We start from the raw sequence: 13191 nt of genomic DNA, 5'->3' as shown, positions 1-13191 counted from the left end.
ATATATATATAGGTGTACGCAGAAATACATTAAAAGGCAGAAATTGTTTAACGTCATTACAAGAATCTGTTAAATAATCAGTTTTACCTGTGTGCAGTTTTTATTACACATTTCAAATTTCAAAGTATGATTAAAAAAATAAGACAGTCAACAGAGTTCCCTTTATCAGCTCACGTTGGTCTTGGGACATGTTATCAGAAAGGACATTCACCGATCTTTAAATCATTAAGTTTTCAATGTGCAAATGAATTACTATAAGCCTTTAGTATACAATCTCTACACAAGTAAGGTAAAGGGTCAATTCTGGTGCTTAGTCTCCACCTGAGTTTCACAACTCTAAACTCGATCGGTTGGCTACAAGACATGGAGGAAAATAAAGGTTACATGATTTCAAACAACTACTAAGAAAAAAGTGTTTCATTGTGTCCCCTTACATTGAAGTGTCTTTGTATGAAAAACTGACAAGAAAACATGAAATATTCATTTTTGGCCTTTTTGTTTGTGAAAGCCCTCACTGTTAAAAAAAAAAAAGTAGCAGCAGTTAAGGCAAAAAAGATTGTTCCCCATGGTTACAATTATACCTGAGTACCTAAAACAATAATGATAAATCTACATACTGTGTCATTGGAGTGAACAGTTTTGGTCTATAGAGTATAACATACAGAAGCAAAATGTTTTATTACTCAAAAGCTATGAAAAAAAAAGCTTAATGCCATAAAAGTTGCTGAATTACATACTCAGCAACAAGAAAAGCATTCTGTACCATTTTATTTATTTATTTATTTATATATATATATATATATATATATATATATATACATATACATATATATACATATATACATATACATATACATATACATATACATATACATATACATATACATATACATATATATATATATATATATATATATATCACGATGTATATATATATATATATATATGCATTCACACCGGACGCCAAGCGAAGAACCGCATCACGTTACTCTTGCGAGTTTGACCGCAGCATCATTTGTGTTTACTAGCGTTACTCAAACTATACCACTGGCGAGGAGGCGGGGCTTATCTTCATGTAGTTACCAACAACAACGAAATTAACATATTTTGCCTTGATTTAATTTAAATAGACGTATCAAAATGACGCAGTAATAACAATATACTGATATTGGTTAGTAAAAACCTAATTAATGCTTTTGCAAGTGTGCTCACTGATTTAACATGTAATCACGACGCACAAAAGATTTGCTTCGCGTCCGGTGTGAACACACATTAAGAATTTACTCGTACATCCATTATGCAAGCTTGTCATGCTTTGTGTGCTATAAGCCACTGGTAAACGACACGTTGTTCTCTCTGCTGATGTTCTCCTTCACTTCCACAGGCAGTGCTTCAAAGAGATGGTCCTCCACCACAAGGCCGCTTTTACGCAGCAGGCGGCAGTTTCCCAGCTGCACAGGCAGTCTGTCCAGGCAGTTTCCTCTCAGCTCCAGCTGATTGAGCTGCACCAGCTGACCCACCGTCTCCGGCAGCACGGTGAGCGCGTTGTTCCCCAAACACAGCGCCTTGAGCTTGGTGCATCTGAACAGAGGCTTGGGCAGCACCTCCAGCTTGTTGGAGTTGATGGCTAAGTGCTGGAGATTGTGGAGGAGGCCCACGTCCGGAGGGAGCACTGTGATGGAGTTGTGGCCCACATCCAAGTGCCGCAGCTTAGGGAGCGTGAACAGGGCCGGGGGCAGGGTCTCCAGTTTATTGTGGGACAGGTGGAGAGACTCCAGAGACTTGACTTGGGCGATGGAGGAAGGGATGGTGATGATTTTGTTGTGCCACAGTTTGAGGCACGTCAGCCTCTTGAGGTGCTGGAAGCTGATGATCTCTTCTATGGTTCGGATGTTGTTCGATTTAAGGTCGAGCTCCTGCAGGTTGGTCAAGCTGAAAATAGCGTGGGGAATCCTCTCGAGTTCGCACGTGTGCAGCTCCAGTTCAATTAGATTTGTCATCTTTTTCAGACTATTCAGTACCACAAGTTTAGTACCATCATTGTGCACCACTAGCTTAATCAGATGTGGTGAAAGCTCTGTTATGTTTGTGGGCATTTTTGTGAGGTTGCTCTTCAAGCATAATGTCTTTAAATGCCTCAAATCTCGCATGGACTCTAGCCCGATCATTTTGTTATTTTCAGAGCTCAAGTTGCCGATGAGGTTGAGCTCCCTCAAACTCCTCAGCAAGTACACCCACCCCGGGATCTCTGCAACATCAGTGAACTTGACGTGAAGGCAGCGGAGATGATCCCGGAGGAAAGCAAAGCCGTTTTGCTCTACTTTGGCCGGACAGTGCAGGAGATGCAGCTCCAGTAGACTGCTCATTTGGGAGACCTTCGCAGAGAATCTCACATCAGGAATGAGCTCCAGTTTCAGCACTTCCAGGTCCGTTAGGTCAAACACCGCATTGGGAAGACCAGAGAGCATGAAAAGGTGCAGCTCCTGCTGGTCCATTGCGTTACGGATCACAAGCTGCCTCAGTTTTTCAACGGTCCACTCGTGATTAAGGCTGATCTCCCTCAGCTTGTTTTCACTGACCTCGGACAAGAAGACCCCAAAGCGTTTGGAGTAGAGTTGGTCATACTGGTCAACCATGTGTAAGAGGAATGCAAAGTCATTTTTGACGTCAGGAATGTCACTAAAGCTGCTCTCTTCACGGACCTTCTCGAATGAGTACTCTTTGAGCGGTCTTCGAAACACCCAGAAGAGAGAGTACAAGCAAGCCATCCCGTAGATCAAGATTAAAGCCATGTAGCTAATGAGCAGCTTGTTCAGCATGAAAGCCATGTTGTGAGTACAGAAGAACTTTCGGTATCCAGTTAGCTGCTTAATATCGGGTTCACAATCGTGCTTAAAATGTATTTTAGCCAAAAAGGTAGAAGTGTAGGATAATATCAAAATAAACTTGACCGTTTTGACGATAGTCTGCGCTACGTAAAGCTTGTAGATAAAGTCACTGTCCTCCACATGAGCTCGAAATTTTCGTACTTTCTCGAACAGGGCTTTGGCCTGCTCTCCGTCTTTTTTGTCCAGGATTGTCATACAGCTCGGGACCTCTGCGATGGGCTTATCTGCAGAGAACTTCACCCCAATCATGGGTGTGGAGGAGTTCACATTTGTGCTTTCGTCCTTCCCCTCTAAAGATACATGTTTCTGGGCCATGGAGGTGCCTGTCAACCGCTGTTTGTTCTCCTCAGAGTCCTCACAAGCTGTCTCAGACAAAGCCTTCGTAGTCCAGGGAGACTCAAAACATCTACCTAGAATTGAAACAAAGTGCTCAATCTTTGAGCTGGTTTTGGGGTATTTGAACCAGAAGTTGCTACTGACCATGAGAACAATGGTGTGGATGAGGGTGAGGTAAGGAAAGTACTTGGAATACCAGGGCAAGGCAACATGGTAACATATTTGGTTGATGAAGATATATTGTTGGTAGTCCAGGTTGGTCCTGACCCCTGTCGGTTCAGGTTGATTGTATTGGTGTGTGACGTGGATCTCATGGGCCATTTCGTCCGGCATGGCCTTAGTGACTAGGGGTAGGGATGTTGATACGGGGGCTGCTGCTGAAGCCCCATTCTGTGCACTCTGCTGCGTGAACGAATTAGGCTTCGCCCCCGAAGCCTCGTCCGGTTCCTCGAGACAAGGAAGGCAAGCCACCTGGTCCTTGGTGATCTGCATGGTCATGGCGAATATGGCCAGCATGAGCATGACCAGCCCCAGGTAGTCCATGAAGACGTCCCACCATGGCTTCAGGATGCGGTACGTCGGCTGGATGTCATTCAGGGATGCAACCTCAGTGAGCGTGAACATCACTGCAACAAACAGAGGAGAGTCAGTTCATCCATTCTAGTTGTTTTAGCATTAACAGTTAGTACAAGGGTTGGACAATATATAGTTTCAGCATGTGAGCGGAGCAAAACACTCACTAAGAGTTAGACCTAACACACTTAGCTATTTTATCTACCTCTGGAACAAGCTAAACTAGTTATAAATATATTTATTCTTCACTGTCGGGTCACTCATTACTGGAACAGTGAGCAGCATGAGATACTGACAGGCTGTCAGGAGAGAGAGGGAGGGAGGGGGAGAGAGGAAAAGAGAGCGCTTCCGCTCATTTCTCCCGTGTTATTATCCAAAGTTACGATTATAAACTGAAGCAATATAAAAATGAGCCCCATTAACTGAGTTTTAAACATCACTTTATATGGAAGATCCCCATAGCCCCCACCCACCCTATGATCGGATCGGCGATCGGTATCGGCCGATTCTGATTCCGGTGATCGGCCCCAAAAACCCTGATCGGAGCATCCCTAGTAATTGTAATTGTTAAGCAAAACATTTCAATAAATGCTCTATTTCCAAGTTCACCGCTTTTCTATGTTTTTCTATGATTGTTATCCAAATGCCTTTGGCTTTGGAAGTGGGTCAGATCAAATATGATATCTTAAAACACCACCTATAAACCTTAACTTGTCACAGTTTTCAGACATTTTATAGAGCCATGATTAATCAAGAAAAATGTATCAACAAAAGATTATAAAATTAAAATAATCGCTAGTGGCTGCCCTTATCCCTCCGTTTAGATGACCAATATCTGAAATGGTCAATAACTATCTTTAAAATGATACCCAGTCCCATTGAGTAAGCTTTACGGAAATGAAAATGAAAATAGAAATAACGTTCGACATGAGTTTCTATGATACAAACACTGTGGATGTGACGATAGTATCACTGTAAACTCCAGCCTTTTATCTGTGAGTGCCAACTCTCACTTTGCAGTCTACTTTCATTCAGTTATGTGTTAATGATGTTTAAGCAGATTACTACAGCAGGCTGTTACTGGAATAGAGAGGAAATAGAGAAGACAGTTATGTGATGTCCACCAACTGTTCTGACTCAATAAGATGTTTTGCACATGTGTGTTTCATTTAGTGAATTGCCTTTTTCTCATTTAGTGGAGGAGGCTTTCATTTGGTTATTCTTTTATCTGTTTCCTACCTCTAATCCCCTAAATCCACAATGAAATAATTGTGTTAAGCAATAAATAAATAAATGATTATCTGTCCATCTTGATCATTTGTTGTTTTTGGACCTGTAATTAACATCACAAAAGTTCAACAATATTAATATATTTGATACTGCATACTAAGGCACATTGAACTGCATTACCAAAAGCAGGTTATCATTGCAAGTAAGAAAGCTGGATTTGGAGAATTTCTACAAAGGAAATATATATTTGATTTTACCTTATTATGTATTAATGTTCGATTTTTTTTAATCTAGAAGATACTTTGTCTGTTTGGTCAAAATTCATCTTACTTTTACTACAATGATGGTTTGCACTTTATCATGAATTTTAGATTAGAAATCCCCAAAAAGAATAAAATGATAAACGAATGATAGAATTTGCCATAACATAATATGCATTTCAGTTTGAGGGTGACGCCCAGTTGTTGACACCAGGGATGCCAAGGGACCAGGCTTTTTTTTGACAAGTTAACAGGTCATAATTCAGCTGTAGTTATTTAACCTGTTAAGCCCGAGCCTGTTTTTCAGGCCTCAGGCTCGAAAATGACATTCCCAGAACAAATGACTATATCTTCACTTCTAAAAGGGGAAAATTAATAATCTTTTTTCTCAAAGCAATGATACACCTGTGAGTTGGATGTAGAGAATTCAGAATCAATATAGATTTTTTTTATTTTAAATTAAATTCAGATTGAACATATTAAAAAAATGTAAATGATTGTGTCCGTCCAAAAATAAAACATTACTTGTAGTGAAAACCACCCTTGAATGATGGGATAGTAGACTAAAAGCTTTAGGAAGTACCCTGTATCAAGATTGATGCAAAACAAGTGAGATTTGACCTTTTTAGAGAGGTTTAGAAAAAAACAGAATAGGGCTTTTTAAAAAGGTAGGGCTTTCTTGCACATGAAAGCAATTGTATTTCAGAGATGGGACATATATCATGAAAGATTCTCTTCTTCAGTGCATGTGCGTATACATAGTGCATTTCCCTTTATGTTAATTGAAGTGCCTACCAACAGACAAAGAAGGAAAGTCTGTTTGTTATGGGCTGCCTTGGTCAGACCACATGTGATTCAACAAACCACTCAGATCCGGCTTCCTTCCCTATGTCACATGTAGGCTCATTAAAATGTAATGCACATAAATTACACCTTATATGTATGAATAATTTAAGAAGACCATTTAAAAATTAATCATAATCAGCTGACCTAAATTTATTATGGATATTTCGTATCAGCCTAAATGTAAGAAATTACTATATCCAGAGATACTTACTTCTGATACTTCTTATTTTTATTTAGAGACTATTTGGGTCACCATCTCATTGATTTTCATTTATATAGCATTGAGAACTTTTTTGTAAAAAATGTTCACCACATTTCTTAGATCCAGATAACAAATGTAACCTAATTATGTAACAAATATCTGCTTATATTGGCATAATAAGCCAAAAAAAATGCAATAACCTATGTCTCAGGCTATCCATATCAAGACCAAGATTTCCCAGTTTTGGGTATTACTACTATGTTATACTAATGACGCGTTTCCACTGCAGCGCGGAGCACCGTTTAAGAGAGCTGTGACGTCAGCGGCCCGTTTTTTGTTGTGTTTCCACTTGGCCTAGTACCGGCTAGCGGGTCCTAATTCACAGTTTTTCTGGCCCCATAAAATCGTGGTTCTAGGGCCAGGAACAACCAGGCTGAGTCGGGCTGAGTATGCTAAACTAGAGAGAGAATCGCTGGCAAGGGGGCTACAACTACAACAAGATGAACATATTTGACCGTGATTTAATTGTAATACACGTTTCAAAAGGATGCCGAAGTAACAACATACTGATACCGGTTAGTAAAAACCATGAATTAATGCTTTGACAAGTCTGCAGACAGACGGCAGGCGAAAAACCTTTTAAAATGCGTGTTTTCTAAATGGAGATTGGCTAAGCTAACGCAATATATGCTCCGACCGTCCACACTCACAACAACGGCCTATACAGACATAAATAAAGCAGCGACTGTATTCACCATGACACAGACAGTCTGTGGTTTGTACTTGTTTAACTTTTGTCTAGTTTCTGAACAGATATGAGGAGCTGTGAGCTTGAGTGCTAACAGCTAACGGCTGTGTTGTTTTTCTGGGGTTCTCATTGAAGATGACGTCACGCCTACACTGCGTTACTATAGATACTACCCCAGTTCCTAAACTGTAATGGAAATGCGCCATGAAGTGAGTCAGTCATAGCCATACAGAGCGAGGCCGTGTAGTGGAAATGCGCCATAAGCCTGTTAAGCCCGAGAGCCCCCGGTAGAGGGGGCTTCAGGTTTTCTTTTCAGGGCTTCTTAATATTTAAAAACCTATTAATGTGTCATACCAGATTAACGGGAAGAAACTCAGCTAGTTGACAATATGAACCATTTTTACCAAAACAAAACACAAGTCTCATAAGAAGCGTCTAAATGACCCCTGAGCGGAAAAATGCTAACGCACTTAGCACAGAACTCAAGGTAAAAATACCCTTATTACTTATCGTAACTGCACATACAAGATATCAGATTAAAACTGAGATTCCACAGATTATATAGGTATTAGTATCATCACTGAGCGATAAGAACTCGCGACAGGGGAAGCAAACACAGACATCACAACACGTAACATTACGGAGCAAACACGGGAGATTGTCTCACTTTAGCTGTTATTCTGATCAAAAGTCGTGTCCAATGGCATTAAAACGATAAAAACGTGGCTGAAGGTTAATCCAATGGTTAATCCAATGTGTCTGTGTCACTTTGAAAAAAGTATTGATAATCCATAATTACATTTTTATGTAAAAATCGGAGATTTTATATTAGCTGCTAATGGTAGCCACCAGAGTGTATCGCAGCTTCCGGTTCCGGAGCATTCTGGCTGTGCATCACTCATTCACCAATGGGTAATGTTTAGATGGATTTTAGGAACTTCCCCTCGATTATATTGGCTCTAACGGTTAAAAAGAGATGTCAATCATCAAAATCGAACGAGGGAGGCCAGAGATATGGAAAATGCACTCAAATGACCCCAGAAGTGAGTTTATTTTTCTAAAAAGGTCAAACTTCACTTGTTTTGCATCAATCTTGATACAGGGTACTTATTATATGTTATAGTTTGGATTCCTAAAGCTTTTAGTCTACTATCCCATCATTCAAGGGTAGTTTTCACCACAAGTAATTTTTTTTTTTTGGACGGACACTAAAATTTACATTTTTTTAATATGTTCAATCTGAATTTACTTTAAAATAAAGACATCTATATTGATTCCGACACTTCTACATCCAACTCACAGATGTAACCTTGCTTTGAGAAAAAAGATTATTAATTTACCCCTTTTAGAAGTGAAGATATGGTCATTTGTTCTGGGAATGTCATTTTTGAGCCTGAGACCTGAGGCCTGTACTACGAAGCCGGATTTTCGCTTAGCCGGCTGACTTCAGGGGAAACTCGGGGTTTCCGGTCCTACGACGCTGGTTCTCTTTTTAGCGGGCTAGATCTCCATGGTAACTTATGCTGAGCGGCTAACCTGGTCCGGAGCAGGTTAGGTTGCAGGCTAAGAGATCAACTCAGTGAAAGCACCGCCTGCTGACCAATCAGAGCTCAGTGTGCGGAGTTTAAAGCGATCAAGTCATATTACAGGAGAAAGGAAATACAGAAAAACTGCCGTTGCAGGAAAGACGGCCGGCAAAAATCACCGACTGTGTGAACGTGAAAATTAATAGAATATCACCTCCCATCTTCAGAGCAATCTGACTATTATAACATTAGCGTTAAGAAAGCCTTCATATTTGTCTAATATTATAGTTGACTTTTCATTCAGGAAGTATGACGCGCTGCGCTGTCAGTACGCTTGTCCATTTTTGTTATTGGTCGAATGCTCCAAATACCACCCCTTTCATGTGAACACGCATCTAACTAGATAGGACACGGCTGGCTTGAGCAATCCACTTGATAACCCACGTCGTAGGACCGCTTAGCGAGAGCGCGTACGTTTTGGATTAGGCCAACCGACTAACTCAAACATATCCAGGTTATGTTGAACCAGCTTCGTAGTACAGGCCTCTGAAAAACAGGCTCAGGGCTAAACAGGTTAAGTTACCTTTTGTTTTCAGGAACATGCAAGTCATCTGTTTTCTGCTGGACAAACTATGGGATGGCAACAGGGCTTCTAAATAACCTCAGATATTTTTGGTCTTTTTGCACCACCATTTTATATGCTGAAACAAGATATATGTTATAAACTTCTAACAGGTAATATTTTGCTTCATTTATTTATCTATTTATAGACTATTTTTGTTTCTTGGGATAGGTAAGAACAAACCATTTTTTTGTATCTGTTACACTCTGATGTTGCTTCACTGCAAAATAAGATTCATGATAGCGTGTCATCACTTCATGTTTTTATTTTGAGTGAATGCTATTATTATTGAGAGTTTCAAAGTAGGGGTGGATGTTCTTTTTGACATGTTATGAGGGTGAATAATTAAATGACAGATGGCTGAATAATATTTGACATGCTTAATGATTTATCTTGCGGCAGTGCAGGTGGTGTTTGTGTACCGCAAGGGTGACAAAGTTGAGCTCCAGTGCTTTATAATCATCAACCCTCCCCCAACTCATCACACTTAGCAGAGGTAACACATCTTAACAGGCTGCTATGTGAAAAAAGAACAAAGCTTAGTGTGGTGGCCCCCCCCAGGACAGGGAGGGGCCCCTTACCACATGGCACCCTGGCAGCAGTGCCATGTCCCTGCTGCCCTGTGCAGATAAACTACATACAACTGACCTCACCACGTGATGGCAGCCAGTGTAGTGCGTGTTAAGTGTAATTACATACGACAAATGTTGAGTTTAGGGTAAACTAAGTTGAAACCAGTTCTGGGGGTTAGATTCCAGACAGACAGGAAACAGGTTGCTGAAAGACAGGCTGTAGACTATGCATTTTTTTGTGTTAAGTGAAGACTATTCAACCAAAAGAGGAAATAAGACATGTCTGTCCCAGAATGATGAACCGCTTGACTTTTCCCTTCACGTGAGTGCGCAGTTATTATCAGTTGGGTACTGGGTCATGTGACTTGTTGAAACATGTTAAATTGAGAATCAGCATGTGCCGCCGCCGTAAAACACTCAGGTAACCAGTTTCTTATCTGGAAAGCGTTATCTGCTCGGAATATCAATCAGGTTATTGAATATTACAGTTAAAAGTAAACAATTAAAACATACGGTAACGGAAAATACACTTACTGCCTGCGAGGCGTTATCTCAATCCAATTATTTCTTCCACCGCCTGCATGCCACTTTTCGCTCCGTTGTTCAGGTGCGCCTCTAACCTGGTTTCTCAGCCCCGCTCACAAGTGCGGGAATGACGCCGGTTTTATGGAACAAAAAGCTCCGAGGAATATTTGGTGGTGACAGCGCGGTCTGTCGGCTACATCCCTCCTACCTGAGCCCGGGAGCAGAGCCGGCTGCCCGGCCGTGTGTCAGACAATACGCGCAGACAGACGGATTGACAGAGCACCAATGTATTTCTAAGAGCAGGCAGATCCAACATGGAGCCGCTCAGACCGCTGATGTGGGTGTTATGCGAGCCTCTCATTGGAGGATGACATTCCGGCAACTTCCCGAAGACACCGCCCTGGAGCTTATCTGTGCTGCGTTCAGGGCGTGTGGGAGAAGGTTAAACAGCCCACGGCTGGCCTGAAAATAATATAAAAATAACGGATAACGATTGTTATTACTAGTTGCTACGTTTTTTTTATAAATACTGTAACAAAGACCGGTTTATGATAACACCTGGCAATATATTTACTGGTGTTATTTGGCTGCTATTGCATTAATTAATGTTTCACTTACTTTTATAATGATGCAAATAATTTCTACCTTGTATTTCTACGTTTATATTAACGTTCGCACATCTCTGACGAAGGAAATATCTTAACGTTATTATTTTCCCCAACCCTATGTACGAGCAATTATTTGTGGATTTACATTTGTTTATGAAGTGGTAAATATAGCCACTATCCTTTCATTACTTAGCAGAAATTAGACCCCCCTCTAAAAAACAAGAAGCAAACACAAATAGGTGTGAACACGCAAATGCTTTCCCCCAAGGTTTGCATAAGGCACTAAGCTATAATGTAACTCAATCATGCTTACATATTGGGTCGGGTTCAATGGGGTTATATTTACTTTTGTACAAAGTGTCACTATTAAAATGCCTTTTATAATATAACTAAAGCAGGTATCAAGCAAGTGAAACAAATGAAAAGCACGACCGACCAAAAACCTCAAGAGCATACTCTCCACGGCCTCCCAACTGAAAGCCGAGCTCCTTTATTTACCGACTTTCCAGCGGGAATTGAACGCAGCATCTGCTTCCCCCTCTTTGTTTCAGAGTAGCAGCAGCAGACACCACAAATGCATCGTGGTGTTGAAAGAACTTAGCTGACTAATTATAAGACTTCTGACATGTGCCTTTTGTGCACGTGCCACGTGTTGGACAGGATGTCTTATTTTGTTACAGTTACACGAAACAGTAATTACCATATACCATGTTATTACCATAGGGCAACACTGTTTATCTATATATGTATGTATATATATATCTATCCATCTTTCTATCTATATTATGGGTATTGATAAACTCAGCAGTTGAGTGCTGAAGTCATGCATCATATCCAGCTCTTTCTGGATTTGGTTGATGATGCACAGGGTGGAGGAAATGTCTCCTCAGTTGCAACCCTATACAGGTTTCAACCGGTCCTGGGCTGCTGGCTGCTGGCACACTGTTCTCGCTCACGCTACTCCTGTACTTTGAGAGGAAGAGAAAAAAAAGAAAGAAGGAAAGAAAGAAGAGCAGGCAGTGGGGCGTTTTGTGCGATAGTCTGCCAGGGTTAAAAGATCAGATGTGGTGGTGGTGGTGTGTGACCACATGCAGAATGATTACACTGATCATTGTCTGTGTTCTGTTCTATGGAGATGTTTTCGCAATAATGTTTGTTCAGACTTGAGTGAGGCAGTTTGTATAGCTGAGTTCATAGTGGCTTCCCTAATGAATCCCAAACAAAGGCAGGGTGGACAAAGTCAATAAGAAAGTAGTGGATGTAAACACACTTAACTCATTTTCAGACAGTTACAGTGAAACCTTTCCTAACTTGTTGCAAAACCAATATTTGTCAGGTTTCTTTTTGGAGTTACAAAATAAATCGACTTTTAAATTAGCCGGCAAGTATTTTGACGATAAAACACTAAAGAGTAAATTAAAAACATATATCTGAATTCCAGCTTTTTAAATGTGATTATTGTCTGGTTTCTTTATTCCTTTATGCCAGGAAAGAGAATACTTTTGAGAAATATTCATATTTTGCAAGACGTTTTCCACCATTTTCTGAGATGTTATCGACCAAACATCTAATTGATTATTTGAGGAAATTTACAATAGACAAAAGTGCATACGCAATCAATAAAACAGCAAAGACTAAACAAGAAAGCAGCGTTCATAACATTAATGATTCAAAAGTCCATCAGCACAGCGCCAGGCCTTGAAGGAGCCATCAGTGAGCAACATATCAAACCTTGAAACAAAACAAAGTGTCCGGTGCAGCCAAAGCAGGAGAAAATAGATAAGAAATGAAGAGCCCATTTGGCTTGCCTATATATATTAAGTCATTGAAAAGGATATCTTTAGCCTTTATTATTAAAATATGAGATGTACCTAAAAAGGGCCAATACTTTCTCTGGCTCCATGTCATGTTAACTCTTTTTATAAAAGACAAAAACTGATTCCAGGCAAGCAAATCTTTGTTTAGGTTCATGCAGGTTAAATATCATTGACTTAAATTATGAATTCTCTGTCATTTGCTTAAACCCCTCTTCTTTATTAGGTTTTTACAGTATCAGAAGTTCAATAGTTTTGATATGACTGATTTTAAATGCCATTTTCTTAATGTCTTCCATTTTTGTAAAGCACTTTGAATTGCCTTGTGTTGCCTTGCCTTGCCTTGCCTTGCCTTGCCTTGCCTTGCCTTGCCTTGCCTTGCCTTGCCTTGCCTTGCCTTGCCTTGCCTTGCCTTGCCTTGCCTTGCCTTGCCTTGCCTAT

At 40.4% G+C, this 13191-nt stretch overlaps 1 protein-coding gene across 1 annotated transcript; it reads right to left on the bottom strand.

Annotated features, from left to right (window-relative positions):
• Positions 1-918: 918 nt before the first annotated feature.
• On the bottom strand, positions 919-10669 carry lrrc8da (leucine rich repeat containing 8 VRAC subunit Da). The gene is made up of 2 exons (XM_034138280.1): positions 10338-10669; positions 919-3850 (listed from the first exon to the last, which is right to left on the bottom strand). Coding segments are annotated over exons 1-2 (2529 nt in total). The 5' UTR covers positions 10339-10669; the 3' UTR covers positions 919-1322.
• Positions 10670-13191: the final 2522 nt, after the last annotated feature.

This window comes from Trematomus bernacchii, unplaced genomic scaffold (assembly GCF_902827165.1).
Source record: "Trematomus bernacchii unplaced genomic scaffold, fTreBer1.1, whole genome shotgun sequence".
Taxonomy (NCBI): Eukaryota; Metazoa; Chordata; class Actinopteri; order Perciformes; family Nototheniidae; genus Trematomus; species Trematomus bernacchii.
Note: the sequence above shows the minus strand (reverse complement) of the source record. Positions and strands in the feature narration are given on the sequence as shown.